The sequence below is a fragment of the Silene latifolia genome, chromosome 2 (assembly GCF_048544455.1).
Source record: "Silene latifolia isolate original U9 population chromosome 2, ASM4854445v1, whole genome shotgun sequence".
NCBI classification, from domain to species: domain Eukaryota; kingdom Viridiplantae; phylum Streptophyta; class Magnoliopsida; order Caryophyllales; family Caryophyllaceae; genus Silene; species Silene latifolia.
The window spans coordinates 38,534,985-38,554,093 of record NC_133527.1 but is presented as its reverse complement, the minus strand read 5'-3'; the positions used below and the strand labels follow the sequence as shown (position 1 = coordinate 38,554,093).

The 19,109-nt window shown below is 37.3% G+C and overlaps 2 protein-coding genes across 2 annotated transcripts; both read right to left on the bottom strand.

The window, feature by feature from the left end:
* Positions 1-4,586: 4,586 nt before the first annotated feature.
* LOC141639708 (cysteine-rich repeat secretory protein 9-like) lies at positions 4,587-5,656 on the bottom strand. The gene is made up of 2 exons (XM_074448770.1): positions 5,415-5,656; positions 4,587-5,007 (listed from the first exon to the last, which is right to left on the bottom strand). The coding sequence occupies exons 1-2, from the start codon at positions 5,654-5,656 to the stop codon at positions 4,587-4,589; spliced, it is 663 nt and encodes a 220-aa protein (XP_074304871.1).
* A 2,717-nt stretch (positions 5,657-8,373) lies between these two features.
* On the bottom strand, positions 8,374-10,474 carry LOC141639702 (antimicrobial ginkbilobin-2-like protein). The gene is made up of 2 exons (XM_074448763.1): positions 9,640-10,474; positions 8,374-8,618 (listed from the first exon to the last, which is right to left on the bottom strand). Exons 1-2 carry the CDS (start codon positions 10,472-10,474, stop codon positions 8,518-8,520), a joined length of 936 nt encoding a protein of 311 aa, XP_074304864.1. The 3' UTR covers positions 8,374-8,517.
* Between the last annotated feature and the right edge of the window lie 8,635 nt (positions 10,475-19,109).

The window sequence follows — 19,109 nt, the reverse complement described above, 5'->3', positions numbered from 1 at the left end:
ACCGTCAGAAGAGTTATGCCGACTTGCACTGCAGGGACATCTAGTTCGAAGTGGGTGATAAGGTCCTTTTGAAAGTGTCACCAATGCGAGGAGTGGTGAGGTTTAGGAAGAAGGGTAAGTTGAGCCAGAAGTTTATCGGTCCAGATGAGATTTTGGATCGTGTAGGCGAGGTAGCCTACAGATTAGCGTTACCACCAGCTTTGGATCGAGTCCACAATGTTTTTCACGTTTCACAGCTCCGGAAGTATGTGAGTGACCCGTCGCATGTGCTTGAGGTCGAGAACATAGAGCTTGATGAGTCCTTGTCCTATGTCGAGGATCCTATGGAGATACTAGACCGCAAAGTGCGCAAGACAAGGAATGGGGAGACCGTCTTACTCAAGGTGCCTTGGTCTAATCATAATGTGGAAGAGGCTACATGGGAACCCGAGAACGCTATGCGAGAGCGCTTTCCTAACCTTTTTTATCAGGTATGGTTGGTTACGGGGACGTAACCAATGTCTTTTTAGGGGGTAGGAGATGGTCGCATGTGTGTTTTTGGGTTAGTTTGAGTCACCTTAGTAATGTCTTAGTAATGCTTTAGTAATGTTTCGTGATGTTTTGTGTTAGTATGTCTATGTCTAGTTTGTTTAGTGTGTTGTGTTGGGAGTTTGCTGGTCGTGTTGGGTTGTAGAGTGTATATGTAGAGTGTGAACTTCGGGGACGAAGTTCTTTTTAAGGGGGAAGACTGTAATACTACAGATTTCCTAGGTTGGTACTCGATCGAGTATGGCCTACACGGTCAAGTAAACTGTGTCGTGTATTCTGTCCGGCTACTGTACAGGAACACTTGGCCGAGTATGTGGAATACTCGACCGAGTAGAGGGTACTCGGCCAAGTATACTCTATACTCGACCGAGTATCCGGTCTGACGAGTGTTATTTCCGCGGTTTGATTTGAAAACGATTAGAGTTATTTATAAACGCAAAGCAGTTTTTAATTACACTTTTATAAAACCTAATCACTCAACGACTCACTAATCCTCTCCAAATCTCTACCTAGAGTGTATGTGATCGTTAGCAAGTGCCTTCATCCCTTGTTCATCGTCGGTAAGTCCTTGTCTCTATAATCCATTGGTTCTTATTTTAGGGTTGTGGCTTTAATTATGAATTGGGGAAAATGGGGTTTTTGTATATTGTGATTGTTGTTATGTGATTGTTGTTAGGCGGAGACTTCGTAGAGGAGCCGTTCTAGATCGCTTGCTTGCGTTTCTTGCAGTTGTGCTAAGGTAGGGTTTCCCTACTCAGTTTCTGTTTAATTGATTTGAGATTATAATGTATTGTGTACGATTGATTGTCTGCTGATCTTCGTGGGAGTGTAGGTGTTGGTGTGGTGTTGGTGTTGTGATGATTGTGGTTGAGTCACTTGCGGGAGTGGCTTCACACCCTAGTTCGCCCTCCGTGGAACCCGCCACGGGAGGGGATGTGCACATTAAGGGACAGGGATATCGCTCGTTGATGAGCGGGACTTTGGTGGGGATTGGCTGCGGTCCCCTACTGGCGGCGTGGATTACCTGTTGCGATGGGTAATCTGGCAGGGTTACACACTTTGGTGCGTAGTCGGTTACTGTGTGAGATTGGGAGACCGGAGGAGGAGGAGGATCAGCTGGTTGCTTATTGTACATGTCTTACTTTAATTATTCAGTAACTGACCCCGTTGTGTTTTGTAAAATCTGTGGTGATCTATTCGGGGATGGTGAGCAGATTGTGACAGGTGATGCAGTCATTTAGCTTTGGGGCAGTCACGGGGAATCGCCACGAAAGCTTAGCTTCCATTGTTAAGTGTCTTAGTTGTCTTTCGTAGTTGTTGGTTTTTGGATAGTTCTTTTATGTCGGATTTTGGAGACTATGTAATCTTTAAACCTTTCGTACTTTAATAAATGTGTTTGGATTGTTGTTTTTATATACTAACCTCGGGCAACCGAGATGGTAACAACCTTTCATGCTAGGGTAGACCTTGGTAAGGTACCTTGGTATGAGGGGATGTTACAGTATTCTGATTCAAATTAGCACATTTGTCTTACTCAAGGCGGTAATTTAACAAGGATATTGATGATTGAACATATGGCACCTTTCTACCCTTTCTTTTTGCTAAGCTTTTGGACAACTTAGGCATGATCTTAAGTCTTTTTCTTGCATTTTGCTTTCCATTCCCGCTATTATTGTCTCCTGCATTTGATTGTTGGTAATCGAGCTAGCCAAGGGGAATTTACCAAGAAACAAGGCACACGAGGAAGTTAGCAAGGAAGAAAGGAGGAGAAAAATCTGAAGATGCTCCTGGGCCGACCAGCCGGCGGCCGGTCAACCGGCGGAGAGTCACCTTAGGCATTTTAAAGCTCCAAAATTGATATGTCTCGGCGCCGGAAGGGTAGCCGGCGACCGACCGGCTGTCGCTGCTACCCGTGTTTTCTTTTAATTCCGTTTTTTGTAACCTAAGTAGGAGGATACTATAAATACCCTGTCTAAAACCGTGTTTAGACAAAACCCTAGATCTAATTTATTTCCATTCTCCAAGTTTGAAACTTTGCTAATTACTTTGCTAATCCTTCCCTAATTAGAATAATTCCTTCAATAATTAGTAGATTATTAGTTCTAGTAATTTGGTTGTAACAAGGTTGAAGATTTCTCCATCCTTATTTTCAATCTAAGTTTCCTTCTTGCTATTGTGTTGGTACAATTTCTCTCCTTAACTTTATTTGTTTACATTTGCTTTCTCTTAAGTTTTGTTTAGTTGTTTATGTTAGAATTCTTCTCTTTGTTGCTTGATTGTTGTTTTTCTCTCTCCTGTTCATCTTTTCCTTGTTCACCATTGTTGTTTTCACCCAAAGATTGAGTCTTTGGGTTTTTTGTGTGAAAGTTTGTGTCTTTTGGTTTAATCCTTACCCATCTTAGACTAATTTGCCTTTCCTCATAATTTTGTTGGTTTATTGCATGATTAGTAGTAGAATTTATTCTCCCATCATGTTTATGCTTAAAGAATCCATCTTTATTGTTTCTTTTGTCTTAAGAGCCATGATTAGTGAGTAGTCTTTCACTAGGACTCGGTTTAACCCGACATGAGTAATTTCATTAATTGATTCACATAAAGGCTAGTTATTGGGGGAGATTGGTAAGGGTAGTCTAGAGGATTGATTTGATCTAAGGATCAATTTTGGGTATTGTTAATTTGTGACCCTTGTCCACCAACGAGAGTTGGTTAGGTCGGGATTCGGGTACCCGGGATTTGGTTTTATTGCTAACCTAGGTTGAGACCGAAAGGGAGAACCAATGGAGGGTACCTCTAGGCTAGCGTTTGAAATCGACCTCCGAGAGGAGGAGTGGGATGACCCGGAATTCGATGGGGGCTTAATGACCTTAGCCAATATTAGGCTACCTTGGGATTATGTTTGTTTTTGGGGTAGCCGAGTGTTAAGCTAAGGATTCCGACCTTCGAACCCGAGAGGGGGGTTGGTGGGGAGCGCTAGTGTCCTATTGCGAACCCGAGAGGGGGATTTTATGCGAATTAGAGCCATCTCTTCCTTTCTTGTCTACCCAAATAATTAGCCTAGGGAATCGTGATGTGGAATTACGAATTATTGTGGGAGAACCGAGTTTTAGGCCTTTTAATCATTTGATTTACAACTTAATCTTCTCTTGCTCATTTTTCCTTCTCTTGTTAAATTACATTTCATTTTGTTTAGGTTAGTCGTTAGTTTAATAACCTCATCTAAATATTGCTGACTTAGCTAAGCCTAAGAATTAAAACAATTAGTAATCTTCCTAGCTCCTTGTGGGATCGACCCTCAATTTTGCGCGACGACAACCGTGCACTTGCGAGGTTGAATTTGACACCATCAGATATACTTAGTTGTTATAGTTGTTCAATTTAAGTTAATGATGAACCATGCCTAGAACTTTTCTTTTATTGATTTCAACTTTAAATTTTTGCATTTTAAGTAGTTTTCTTAAACTAGGTATTTAATTATTGACCCTATTTCTTTGTTCAATTCGACTTTTGCCTTGCTTGACCCGAGTAATTCAAAAGAAGTCGCCTCTAAATAGCTAGTGCATGCATCCTGGATTCGTGGAGTTGGTCTGGCTTAGGGTCTATTGTGCATTACGTCCTTTTTAAGATTCAACATAACCACCACCACCACGGCCAACGAAGAAGTCTCAAGCTAAGAAACCATCTATTGTCATAGTTTTAACCAAATCCCACATAAGAGAATGGCGGGTTTTGAGTTGATGTCTGGATCAATGTTGTTCATCGAAAGTTAAAGTATGTTTATTTTAGTTTTACGCTTATTACTGTTGTAAGATTGTAAGAAGTGTGACTCGAAAGAGTCACACCACTAGTCCACAAGTATTATGTAGTTGCCTTTCCTAAAATCTGAAGCAAAAGGTTTACTCGAAACAAAGAAACTGTTACACAATGTTGCAAACACATAAAAAGTAACTCCACCATACAAATCATTCTATAAACAGTTTTCCAATGACACATAAATCAATCAAACACATTGATATTATAAAAATATGAAATCAGCCTGCAATAGGTGATGGCGAGGACGATCAAGGATCGGACGGAGTAAGTGGCGTAGACGTTTCCGGGAAGATGAATTGGACCGTTTCATACTTTAACAAACAACTAGGCATTAGGACAACAATATGTTGTGCCAAACCGTCTTCTGGAATTCTATCCACCGCAGTATTCAAACAAGTCTCGCACTCAGCCAATGTTATATCAGGAGTACACCAAACCATTGCATAGAACCCTTCCCAAATTGTAAATGTGTCATTACCGGTGGCAAAACGGTCCTTATTCTCTGGCATTAACGCCCTTGCTATGACATCGTCCAAGGTCTTATTACGTATGTCCGGGAAAATGTCCGGTTCAGATACAATGAAAGAGCTCGCCCATTCGTTTGATGGTTCTGTTTGTAGGGTGGCGGAGACGGTTCGATTAGTGTATTGAACCATACATTGGTTGTACCTGTCCAAGACAATGGGTTAGACATAAAATTATCTTTATCAATAATTCGTGCAAATAAAGAAATACTACAACTACGATTTGGGTTTATCATTATCAATAATTCAAGACAATGGGTTATGGATAAAATTTTCGGGTAGCATATATAATTTGGGGTAGCAAAATTTCTTCTTGGTGTATAATATATTTGCTACTACGGCATTTTTAGAGATTTTCCGGTAGCAAATATAAACCAATAATTTTAACTAATTTTTCGGCATTTCTAGAGATTTTCCGGTAGCAAATATAAACCAATAATTTTAACTATTTTTTCGGCATTTTTAGAGATTTTCCGGTAGCTACTCTTTAAGCACAACGTGAAAAAAGTACTCCGTAATTAATTAGACGAAAAGAAGGTAAGTAGAAAGTACCATACAACGGCTTGCTTCTTGTTGGAGCACATTTGGCTGAAAAAAGGCACAGCGGTAGTGACACAAGAGTTGCACGTCTCCAAGTCGAGGTCAGGCCGACAAAAGTATTGACCGTTGACACGGTCAAGGCCATCGCCGGAGGAGGTATTAAAGAACCTTGAGATAGATGATTGATTGATAAGCTTGTCAAGGACGGAAATGATGTTGTCATGGTATGCACTATCAGCAGTTACATTGTCCATTCTCCTACAAACACTACCTTGGAACACGATTTGTTCTTCGGCATGGGCAATTTGGAGAAGTAAAACAAGTGTAACGTGAAGGAAAAAGATGAGAGTAATTTTTTTGCTTACCATATTTGACGAAAGTATGTTAATTTTATTTTACTTATTTCTTATTTTCTTGTACATATATGAGGTTCGAAAGTATGAATGATTCATTGATTCAAATGCTGTAAACAATTTTAAATATTTTTGGATTTGACTTAGTTATTTATTTTTTATTTTTTTCAAAGGACTTTGAGTTAATTAATAAGCTTTGTATTTTGTATATTTCTTGGAATTTTATTTATTGATTTAAAGTCACCTACTTCGACCAATGGTGTTTATATATACATCAACTTGATCATTATGAAAGATTGCGGTCAAATTGTCCATCGTGTGGAGTTTGATTGTTAGACACGGCCAACTAATCAAAAAGGAAATGGTCTAAGCCAAGGGTTCTTGACAAAAACCAAACAAAGTCCAAAAATTCTCTAGATATAAAAGCTAAAGCATGTCTACAATCTAACGAAGTCAGCCATAAATTTGAACTTTTATTTTTAATTTTTGAACAAGTTTTATGTCTCATGAAAATTCACCGGATTCATAAATAACTTCTGACAAACTCGATGGGCTAGAAGTATAGTAAGTAAAAGTTGTGAACCCTACGGTTATACAATCAAGTAAGGGATATTCTATCGTATACCCCTAAACTTTTTCGTTTTCTAAGGTGTACCCCTCGTTTTTCACAAAAAAACTTTGACCGACAATAATTATTCTCTGTTACGAGTTCAGAAAACGATAGTTTTTTTTCAAACCAATTATCTCGTCAAAGCCTTAAATTTTAAAAAAAAAATTCACCGCTTTTTGAACTCGTAGCCGGTAGTTATGGTTGGTCAAACGTTTTTAACGAATAAACTTTGACCGACCAGAATTTCGAGTTGGACTGTTCGTGGTTGAGAAAAGAGCAGAAAAATAAGCGGTGGATGAGAAATGAGGAGAGGAATTGAGTAGAGGAGAGTCGAGTTGGATTGTTGTTTATTGTCATACTAGTATTGGTGCTCGGCTTCGCCCGGGCTACCACTACTTACCATTAATTTTTTTTTCATTAAATAAAATTATTTAAAGTTGCATAACCCATAAATTTATCATTTTTATATTTTATTTTATAACATATCCTAAAATTACGATGGAATAAATTTTGAGACAAATTCACTACTCCGCTATTAATTATATTTTAGTCTTATTAATGAAACAATAGTAATAACATTTCACTACTTGCCCGTAATCATTGCTACTTTCACTACTCCCGTCGTAATTATTGTTACTGTCACTACTGCCGCATTAATATTGATAATTTCACAACTCCCGCCGTAATTATTGTTACTTTCACTATTGCCGCATTAATATTGATTATTTCACTACTTCCGTTGTTGTTTCTACCACTCTTACTAATCTCGTTGATAATATTGTTACTTTTACTATTCAAATGAGTGATTACAATCATATAATTATATCCAATATTACTACAATTATTTTCTTTACTGGCGAATTACTTTTATTACTTAGGCATGCAATTTTAAGAGGATTATATATTTATATAAATATATTACATATATGCATTAAATCAAATCGAAATAATTATGCAATATTATATATTATGGAATATAACTTGAATTATTTATAACCTACTTATATTATTTTTTTATGTTAAATAATTAACATCTCTATACATCTAATAAACTATAAAGTTTAATAAACTTGCATAGATTTTAAATTTAATATATAATTTTATGATGATAATAATTAATAACACAAGTGTGCATGTTTATACTAATTAATTATTTTATTTTAAAGAAATTGACCGTCTTCTAGTCTTCTATAAATATTTATGAAAATTATCAAGCATCTTCTTTCTTTTAGTCTCCTTAAAATTGACCATCTTAATTAATTATTTTATTCTAAGGAAATTGGCCATGTTTTAGTCTCTTACAAATGTTTAGGAAAATTACCAAGCTTCTATATAATTTAATTTTAACCCAAACTATATAATATTTGCATTGAGATCCCTTAATCGGGTCCATCACACGGTGCTATTGATTTAAAACTATATAGTATAATTAATTTGTATACCTTTCTTTAATTACATTGAAATCCCTTAGTTTCTGGATCTAATATATAGTATTGATGCCGAGTTGGACTGTTTGTTAGAGGTACTTAAACTGAGTAGTGAATAAACCCATGAGAAGTACCACAATAACCCGCCAAATTAGCTACCAAACCCGCCCACTAAACATGATACCCGGCCCAGAAAATCTCAACTATTCATCACACAATTCAACTATTCATCCATAATTCCCAAAAAAAAAATTCTTAGTCACTTTTATATAAGGGGGATACACAAAAAGTCATTTTCATTATAGTCGGCCACTATCGGTCTACCCTCTCATAAAATTAAAGTGGAAGGGCAAGTGGGACATCCATTACCAGTTACCACCCACTTGCACTACCCACTTTCATTTGTGAGAGGACATTATCCATCTATAGTTATAGACAGATATGGTCCATTTATAATAAGAATTTGTGATACACATATAATTGCGCTTAAAATTTCAACTTAAACAACTCCATCGTCTCAAAATCTCAACCCACAACTTGGGTAGTCAGAAAAATACATATTTGTTTAGAAAATACAGGATACTCATTTTTCAGGTATAGATCCAGTGACCAAAATAACCTTTGCTTGAGAAAGCTGATGAAAGAATGGGAGAACAATCATACAAAGAAACATTGTACTTTGTAATTCATTAATTACAATTCTTATAAGAAGCCTTTCACAAAAATTACAATGCGGCCATAACATTATTGGGTATCCCAAGTGTCATCAGAAACCAAAGCGCAAAGCAAACCCATAGTGGCGATAGTGTTGTCCCTGTGGACACCGCTGCAAATAAAGTACAGTTTCAACAAAACTTGTCAGATGAATTGGAATTATACACACTGGAGGACCTTAGTTTTTCAGGAAAGGGGGCCTTATAATTCAGTGTAAATTTGTCATCCGATCCCCCTTGACTCAATTGGGTTAAGTCTTAGATAATCATACACGAAGTTAGTAATTTAGAGTTTTAGACCTCAGCCCCTGATCTACCGTTTACGTCAAGATCCGTCACTGATAATACGTCTCTATATAAGTTGATATAATTTTAATGTCCATCTGCCATTTCAACTAGCTTACCAACTTAAGAGTACATTATAGTCCCCATTGAGGGGCTCGCACTCCCTCTAAACACTGAAAAATGCGAACGGTTTACTTTAAACTTTTTTGCAATTTGCCTTATGTTATTACTTGCTTAGTTGTTTGTTCCTACTGAACTTTTTCTTCCCTAATCGTTAATCCTTACTTCGTCACCTTGTCCATGTTTCAAACTAAGGAATTGTCATTTAACCCATACTCAAATGTGTGACATGTAATCCATATTTAAATACGACTAGAACTCATTGGATACCAAAATTTAAGACCGAAGCTATAATTTGCAAGGTATCAAATTCAATAAATCTGATCCACGTCTTTTAAATTGCTCTCGTTCGTCTCAATTATTTGTTCAACTCATATTAAAATATCCCACAAAAAAATAAAATAAAAAATATATAAACAGGTTTTTAAATTACTGGCTTCGTCCCAATATATTTCATGTATGTAGATTCAAATTCCATTAATTAGGTTGGGTTTATTGCAATCCCAAACTAAAACGATGATCAAATAATTACTACCTCCATCCAATTATTATCGTCATACTTACTATTTTCCGATGATTTAAGCAATAGTGATGTCGAAAAGAATATCAAAAATCGTCTCTACTCCTTACTCAAAATTAGTAGAACGTAATACTTATTTTGGAAAAAATTAAGAAGGCAAAAGCGGACAATAAAATTGGGATGGATAGGGAGTTATAACCAATACGTACCTTCTTTAGTTGGCGGTGGAAGTGGCAAGGGCCAGTTGCTAGCCTTATGGGTTGGTGGTGGAGGCGAGGTCGGCGGTTGGACACTGCCGTCACTCATGATATAAGGGGCAGAGTCATATCTAAGCCAGCAACTAGGCAAGTACATGGCCAAGTTCACCCTTGACGTACCACAACATCCAGCCATACTACTTAACGCAACTCTTAGACATCTTTCACATAAACTACCAAGAATATCCGGTGTACATATCCCCATAATGTACACCGTCTCAAACAACGAGAGATTCGTCTCGGCTGTCGCAAAACCGTTGATAGTCTCGTTATAGGCGGCTTCCATGATCGTTTCATCTACAGCCAAACTAAATATTTTGTCAAACTTTTTGGCGTCAGAGACATTGGATTCACTCCAAGAATAAGTCAAAAGACTTTCGTCTTCGTACTCGAAAATGGACCGGTTGGCATATCGAACCAAACATTCCTCATACCAAACAATTGTTTCGATTTGAACAGGGCATTTCTCGCCTATGCTTACAATTGCGGCATCCACACAATCGTGGCATTGTTGTTCGTTAAGGTCGCCTCTACACAAGTATAACCCGTAGGCTTTGTCAACGCCTTTGCCCACCGAGTGATTGTTGAACAGCTCGGTTGACGCTTGGACCGTGAGCTTTGGAAGGAGAACGTCCAGGTTTTTTTTGTATGCGCTGGTTTTTGTGTAGTTCCCAGTTATTTGGTCACAATAGTAACCAAAGAAATGATATTGAGAAAATGCTTGTTGAACGTGGATAAGAAAAAATAAAATGGTTAGCAATAATGTTTTAAACTTTGGAAGTTCCATTATTATTGCTAGTTTGGTTAATTGATTTTGAAATTTTATGTAGTAATTGTTTTACTCCAAATCTTATATACGGAGTATGTTCTATATGTTTATGTGACCTATTAAAAGTGGAATATAATAGAGCTATTTGCAAAGAGAAGTGTGTTGAACTAATCAAACGATCGTTTCTACCTCTTTCTAAGAGACGCAATTTTGTTTGTCCATGAGATGGATTTTGTCTATATTTACTTTTGCGTTGACTTTTTTAATTTGGAAATAATAGTTCCAACTAGCCAATTTTGGACCTGATTTGTAAATTAGGCCTCTTTTTTCAGGGTTAGACACCAAAATCTTGGCCCACAACCCGTTTAACCCAAACCCGACCGGTTGACTCAAAGATAAAACAACAATTTTATTAGAATACTAATATTTATATATTATGTTTAAAATAATAATTATTAAATTATGAAAAAAAAACCTAGAGAGAGAAAGTTATGACTGTGTAGAGAGAGAAAGCGAGTTTGACCTAGGTTTCCGCGCCCATGGCAAGGAAGTCTAACCTTCAAAGACAGCGGGAGATGTCTCTACGGGGACGGAACATCCCTGCTAATCAGAATGATACGTCCGATAGTGGCTCGGATGTGGAACCAAGTGCTGAGGACAACCCTACTGGAAATCATAATGGTCCAGATGTTGATGAAGGAGGAAAGATGAAAAATAGCAATGAAGTAGTGGGAATCCCAGAGTTGATAGTTGAACTGAAAGGGAGGACGATTCGGATCATGATGAGGAGGATACGATAGTGACAGAGACTCAGGATGCGGAGATTCAGGAGGAAGATGATGGAAAAACAGAGTATGATGATATGCTACAAATTCAACCAGAGGATGTGGAGGAAGAGATTGAATATTGGAGTCAGGCGGTTATGTGCTTCATCCTAGGAGCTAACCCACCCTGGGAAGTTATTGAGGGATTCATCGGCGCATTTGGACAAAGTTTAATATTGATAAAATTTCCTTTTTGCCGAATGGAGTTTTTCTAGTTCGTGATGTAGAATTCGGTCGTTTAATGTAACGACGTTAGTTTGATTGCAGCGGAATTATTGTATAGTTTGTGTTAGACCACACTTGGTTGATGATGACAAGTTTCATTGTCATTTAATGGTTTGCTTCTTAGTTATTGTTAATAGCATTTGAAGTTTACAAATTACTCATCAAGATGGTGCAAGAATGATCAAGACAAAGAATATCCCTAGTCTAAGTCAAATGTTGTAAACGTGGTAGTGTAACATACTCAACTTGTCAAGTGACTGCAGAACCATACAACAGTGCAATGCACTATTGCATCTGATACAACGGTGGAGATAGTTTTTCAAAGAAAAATTTTAAGCTTACAAATGTTTACAATTTCCATTTCAGAAATCTTTTAAAGAAAATTATAAGAGTAACATGCCTTATCATATGAAAAATATCTAAACTTTTGGATTCAAAGAAGTACATATACTTTACCTTAAAAAGGGGAACTTTGTCCTCCTTAACTTAAGGAACTAGGTCCTTTGCTTTATCATCAAATCTTTCATAGTTGTTGAAATCTTTTCATTGAACCTTGTGTAAAAGCAAATCAGTTACACTACTTTAAAATCATTTAAAATAATGAAAAGTTTTCATCATTTCCAAAGTTTAGATTTTTATAATAATTTTTTTACTCTTAGAGTATTTGTTCCTTGCCTATATAAGGGGCTCTCTACCTCATTCAAAACTAAGACTTTTAAGAGCACTTTATTGAGTAATATTTGCAAAGCATTTCAGAGTTTAAAACTTATGTTTTTCTTTAAGTATTTGCAAAAACGTTTTTAAGTCTTAAAGTCTTCAATTGTTTTCAAAAGTGTTGAAATGTCTCCATGTATCAATCTGCTGCACTGTTGCTTAAAGAGTATGTTGCATGATTCTCGTGTTTAGGTCTTAATTGTAATCTCCATGTTCTTAAGTGAACCACTGAGATTCTGACTCTGTAAACCGTTGAGATAGAACTTAAGTCTTGAAGCGGAGTAGCTTTGAGCAAGAGAAAGTCTTGAAGCGGAGTAGCTTCAAGAAATTGCAACCGGAGTTGGTTGGCGAGTTATTTTCATTGTAATGGTTTAGTTAAGTTTGAGTAAATTTCTAAACAAGCAATAAAATAACGGTTGGACGTAGGCTCCGGAGTAGGAGCTGAACCAATTTTTTAAACATCGTCTTGTTTGTTTATTTACTTTTACGTTCTTTTATCATTCTACTTTTATTCATCAATCTCGTTGCCAGTGCTGTGCAACAGTCACTCATACTGTTGCATAGACCTGCTGTACCTCTTGTGAACTCATTAAGTTTCTCAAGTTTGTACTTAATAGCTCTTACTTGTGTTAGTCTCTAACCAAGTAAAGGAGAAAATTTTTAAAAGGTACACTTAATTCACCACCTCCCCCTCTTAGGGTCTGTTTGGATAGGAGAATTTGGAGGGAAAGAGAGGGGAGGGAAAGGAAGGGATGATAAATCCTTTGTTTGGTTAGCAAAATGGAGGTGGAGGGATTTTGAGGGGAGGGAAAATGAATCCCTCCACTTCCCCCCTCCTAGCCAAATTATTTACTCTTCAACAAAGGCAAGATTTGGAGAGAAAATGACCTCCTCCATTCTCCCTCCCCTTCCCTTCCATCCCTTTATCTTCCCTCCTTCTCCCTCCCCTCCCTTTCCCTCCACTTTTGTTATCCAAACACACCCTTAGGTGTTAATCGTTCTTAACTCTTCAATTGGTATCAGAGCCTCGTGCTCTTGATATTGGTTAAATCCAAAGAGTTGATCCTATAGTTATGGACGATTCGAAACACACTAACTATCCCATCTTTAAGGGAGAAAACTATGCGTGGTGGAAACACCGCATGGAGCACTATGTCAAAAGTGCGGACTATGAATGTTGGAAGATCATTCAAAAGGGTCCCATCGATATCACGGTTACTAATACCGATGGTACTAGTGCCCCTAAAGACGAGGATAAATATGTTGAGGCTGATTATAGAAAGGTCGAAAAGAACTCTAAAGCCATGTCCATTCTTCAATATGGCATTGGTGAACAAGAGATTAACCGGATTTCCGGTTGTACCACGGCCAAAGAAATTTGGGACACCCTAAGCCTTGCTTATGAGGGAACATCACAAGTTAAAAAGTATCATGTTGATCTTCTCATGCAACAATATGAGATGTTCAACATAACAAGAGATGAGTCAATTAATAGTTTGTCTTCTCGTTTTTTTCTAGTATTGTCAATGACCTCAAGAGTTTAGGTAGAAACTTTGAATCCGAGGACTTAGTCCATAAAATCCTTCGTAGCTTAACTGAAAAGTGGCAACCGAAGGTTACGGCTATCGAGGAAGCTAAAGACCTATCACTCCTCACCCTTAATGAACTAATGGGCTCACTCATGGCTCATGAGCTAACCCTCATGAAGCGTTCTAGTGAAAGCTCTAAAGGGAAAGGGATCGCTCTCAATGCTCTCTCAAGTGATGAGGAGGATGGAGATGACGAGTTTGCAATGTTTACTAAAAACATTGTTGGAATGATTAATGGTCGAAACTCTCAAAGGTACAACAACAATACTAGCAAACGACGTTTTCCAAAGAAAAGGTCAAGTTCCACAATTGGTTGCTTTAAATGTGGTGACAATGGTCACCAAATCAAAGAATGTCCAAAGTGGAATGACATCAAATCTAAGGAAAAACGTGACTTTGCCAAAAGAGAATACAAAAGCAAAGTGATGTCGGCTATTTGGGGAATGTCTGATTCCGAGGAGGACGATGTCCTTGAGGAAGAATTAGATGCCAAATTGTGCCTTTCTTCTCATCTCAATAAAGATGTTCCAAAGTCATCAAAGAAAGAATACGTCAAATGTCTTATGGCTCACTCAGTTGATTCCGATTCAGATTCTGAAAATGAGGCATTAGCGAGAGGCAGCAGCAATTGGTACTTAGACAGTGGATGCTCTCGTCACATGACGGGAGATGAAAGCCAATTCTTTTCGCTAGAAGCCTACGATGGTGGCATGGTGACTTTTGGTGACAACAAACGAGGTGAAATCATTGGTATTGGAAAAGTTGGTAAGTCAAAGTCACTATGTGTCGACAAAGTGTTGCTTGTCAAAGGTTTGAAACACAATCTTCTAAGCATATCACAATTGTGTGATCGAGGTAACATCGTTGAATTTCTTGCTAGTGAATGTAGAATAATTGATGGAAAGACTAGAAACTTATTCTTGAAGGAAAACGTGTCAAGGATGTTTACATGACTAACCTATTTTCATTGTCGGGTCAAACATTATCATGCATGAGTGTTCAAAAGAATGACTCTTGGCTTTGGCATAAACGACTTGGTCATGTTAATGCTAAAACACTTAATACCCTCAAAAGACTTGATCTAGTAGATGACATTCCTAACATCAAATTTGCGTTTAAATCACTTTGTGACGATTGTGTTAAAGGTAAACAAGTAAAATGCTCCTTTAAATCCAAAAATGTTGTTAGCACTTCCTTACCTCTTGAACTTATTCACATAGACTTATGTGGACCAATGTGTGTTGTTAGTAGAGGTGGAAGTCGCTACATTTGTGTCATTGTAGACGACTTTACAAGATATGTTTGGCTTCTTTTCTTAAGTTCTAAAGATCAAACTTTTGACGAATTATTAATTTGGGTTAAAAAGGTCCAAAACAAATTTGGTTATAAACTTGTCTCTTTGAGATCCGACCATGGAACCGAATTTTAGAATTTGTCATTTGAGTCCGTATTGTAATGAACATGGTATTAGCCATAACTTTTCGGCCGCAAGAACCCCTCAACAAAATGGGATTGTGGAGCGAATGAACCGAACTCTTGAAAATATGGCTAGGACCATGCTCATTAGCTCTAAAGTGCCAAGAAACGTTTGGGCAGAAGCCGTTAACACATCTTGTTATATCTATAATCGTGTCATGATTAGAAAAATCATTGAGAAAACCCCTTATGAATTACTACGGGGAAGAAAACCTAACATCTCACATTTAAAATGCTTTGGTAGTAAATGCTTTGTGCACAATAATGGAAAAGACAACCTAGGCAAATTTGATGCTCGTAGTGATGAAGGTGTTTTTGTTGGTTATTCCAATCATAGTAAATCTTACAAAGTGTATAACAAGAGAACCATAAAAATGGAGGGAAGCGTTTATGTAATATTTGACGAATCTAGTCTCTTTGTTTCAAATACATAGGTTAATGATGAAGAAGATGATGAGGAAGATGATGACTTTGAAATTGGAATGATACAACATGACATGGATCAAGTAGTGGAAGTGGTTGAGCAACAGTTGGAGCCACTGTTGCTTGAGGAGGCTGGCCAAAATTCAGGGGGAACTAACCTTCCCTAATCTCAAGGTGGAGCTAGCTTATCCAGGGGGAATGAGGATGAAAGTGAGCAACCTGCTCAAACAGAAACTAATGAAGAAGCAAGTGAGCAACCCCCTCAAACTGAACTGATCCACAAACACCCTCACAAAATATTCCCTATGCAACAGTCATATCAACTGTTGCATCAGAACCAAATGAAACAAACGAGGTCTCCAATACTCTCGTTCCAAAGAAATGGAAACATTAAAGTTCTCACCCTTTATCAAACCTAACCAGTGACCTAACCTCTGGAATCAAAACCAGATCTTCGCTCCAAAACTTTTGTGCTTGTGATGCATTCATATCACAAGTTGAGCCCAATAATATCACAATGGCATTAACGGACGAACATTGGGTAACGGCTATGCAAGAAGAATTGGAGCAATTTGAGAAGAATAAGGTATGGCATCTGATCTCTAGACCATCTCAACATACAGTAATTGGTACGAGATGGGTCTTTCGCAATAAGCTTGATGATGTTGGAGAAATAGTAAGGAACAAAGCTAGACTAGTGGTGCAAGGTTTTAACTAACAAGAGGGAATTGATTATGATGAAACCTTTGCACCGGCAGCTAGGCTTAAAGCCATACGTATGCCTATAGCTTTTGCATCTCATATTGGCATAAAACGTTTTCAAATGGATGTCAAAACCGCTTTCTTAAATGGATATCTTGAAGAAGAAGTTTTTGTCGAACAACCACTGGGCTTTATAAACAATGAGTTCTCCAACCACGTTTTCAAACTTGATAAAGCACTTTATGGTTTAAAACAGGCTCTCAGAGCTTGGTATGATAGGCTTTCAAAGTTTCAGTTGGAAAATGGTTTTTTACGTGGTTCGGTTGATAAAACATTGTTTATCAAGTCACAGTGCGATGAACTGTTGCTTGTGCAAGTATATGTCGATGACATTATTTTTGGTGCAACAAATGACGTCCTTTATAAATACTTTTCGGATCTAATGACTTCTGAATTTGAAATGAGCATGATGGGAGAACTTGAATTTTTCCTTGGTCTTCAAATCAAACAAAATGAGAAGGGAACAATGATCCATCAACAAAAGTATTTGAAGGAAATGCTAAGTAAGTTTGGGTTGACTAATGCTACACCTTATGCTACACCAATGGTTTGTAAACACAATCTTGACAAAGACAAAAATGGTAAGAGTGTTAGTGAAAAGGTGTATCGAGGTATGATCGGTTCATTACTTTATTTAACCGCTAGTCGACCCGACATACAATTTAGTGTGTGTGTGTGTATGTGCCCGTTTCCAATCAAATCCTAAGGAATCACATTTCAAAGCCGTCAAACGGATTTTTAGGTATTTGATTGGAACACAAGGCCTATATCTTTGGTACCCAACTCACTATGACATTGATCTTGTAGGATTTTTGGATGCGGATTATGCGGGGAGCTCGTTGGATAGGAAAAACACATCGGGTATTGCTACATTCTTAGGACCGTGTCTCATATCATGGGCATCCAAGAAGCAAAATACTGTTGCTTTATCCACGGCCGAAAGTGAGTATGTAAGTGCCGCTCTTTGTTGTGTTCAAATTCTTTGGGTACGACAACAATTGCGTGATTACGGTCTTATTTTCGAAACCACTCCCATATTTTGTGATAATACAAGCGCAATTAACATCTCGAAAAATCCAATACAACATTCATGAACTAAACATATTGACATAAGACATCATTTTTTACGTGATCAAGTTGAAAAGGGAAATATTTGTCTTAGCTTTTGTAGAACGGAAAATCAAATAGCCGACATTTTTACAAAACCACTTGAAAGAGAACAATTCGTAAAACTTCGGTCGGAAATTGGTTTATTAGGTGATATGTGACTCATATTATTTTAATTTCCTAAATGATTGACTAAAGATGAGGACATACATGTGGTTAACCTAAATGATTATTAATTTACTACATGCAAAAGTATGGTTCGAAAAATATGAACAATTATGCTTGCACTTGAATTGCTTTTGCATTGAGCCATCCAACCCACATTCTAAAATCAAACCTCTCCACTTATCTTATGTCACTAAAACCATCCAAATCAACACTTCAAAAATGCCTCCAAAAACCTCATCCAAACCGAAACTTAAATGTCTTCAAGATTCTATGACCAAACGAAAAGATCAAAGAAACAAATGACTTCGTCCACCAAATCCGCTACCATACTTGAAAAGTTGAGAAACACATTTGTTGAAAAACCCATTTCCCTAAGCAATCAAAGATTATATCTCCTTCCAAATCTGATGCCACAGTCCATGCAACTGTTACATGAAAGAAAACCACTGCTCTAATTGAGGAAGATGACCAGAATATTGGGGTTGAAAATGACGATGGAATCCATAAAGATGTTGGAAATTTGAATGAAGATGATATATTCAACAATAGTCTTGACCCATTGTTCTTATTACATGATACAAATGAAGATGATATATTCAAAATCATTGGTGATAACTTGGAGGAAAACGAAGATGACAAGCCCATTCTTATACCAAGCTTGTTCCAATCAAAGAAACCAGGTTCGAGATAAAAAAAATAAAAATAAAAAAGACGATCTCTGCAACAGTCAAGGTGAATGTTGCATCTGGTACTTTATCAATTGGCTAGTGATACCATGAAGTCTAATGATGAACTTGGGAAATTTCGAACTTTCAATGGAGAATTCTTGGAGCATAGGCAAACATTTGAGGGGGAAAGTCACGAGGATATTGATGATGCTTGATTAACCCTATTTCTAACCCACTTATCCATTACCCTAACCCATTATCCATACTCTTAACCCTTTTTGGCTTAATGTTCTTCAAACTCTTTTGAAAACCATACTTATTTTATTTGTTGAACCTAGCCTTGTTGTTGTTAAAGTAATGTCAAATTGTGTCCGTCACTATGTTTGTCCTTCCTTGATGATGTCAAGAGGGGGAAGTAGTATAATTATGTTTTATGTATGACCCTTTAACTCTTAGGCTTGCGTTCACCGTAATATGTTTTGCTACCATGATTACATGTTTTACTTAGGCTAAGTAATTTGACCCTCATTCATTGATCATGTTTTATATATTTTATGTTGAATGATTAAAAGACCGACTACTCATGGGCAAAGGGGGAACATCACACATTTTAAAACTTGTCATCATCAAAGGGGGAATTTGTTAGACCACACTTGGTTGATGATGCCAAGTTTCATTGTCATTTAATGGTTTGCTT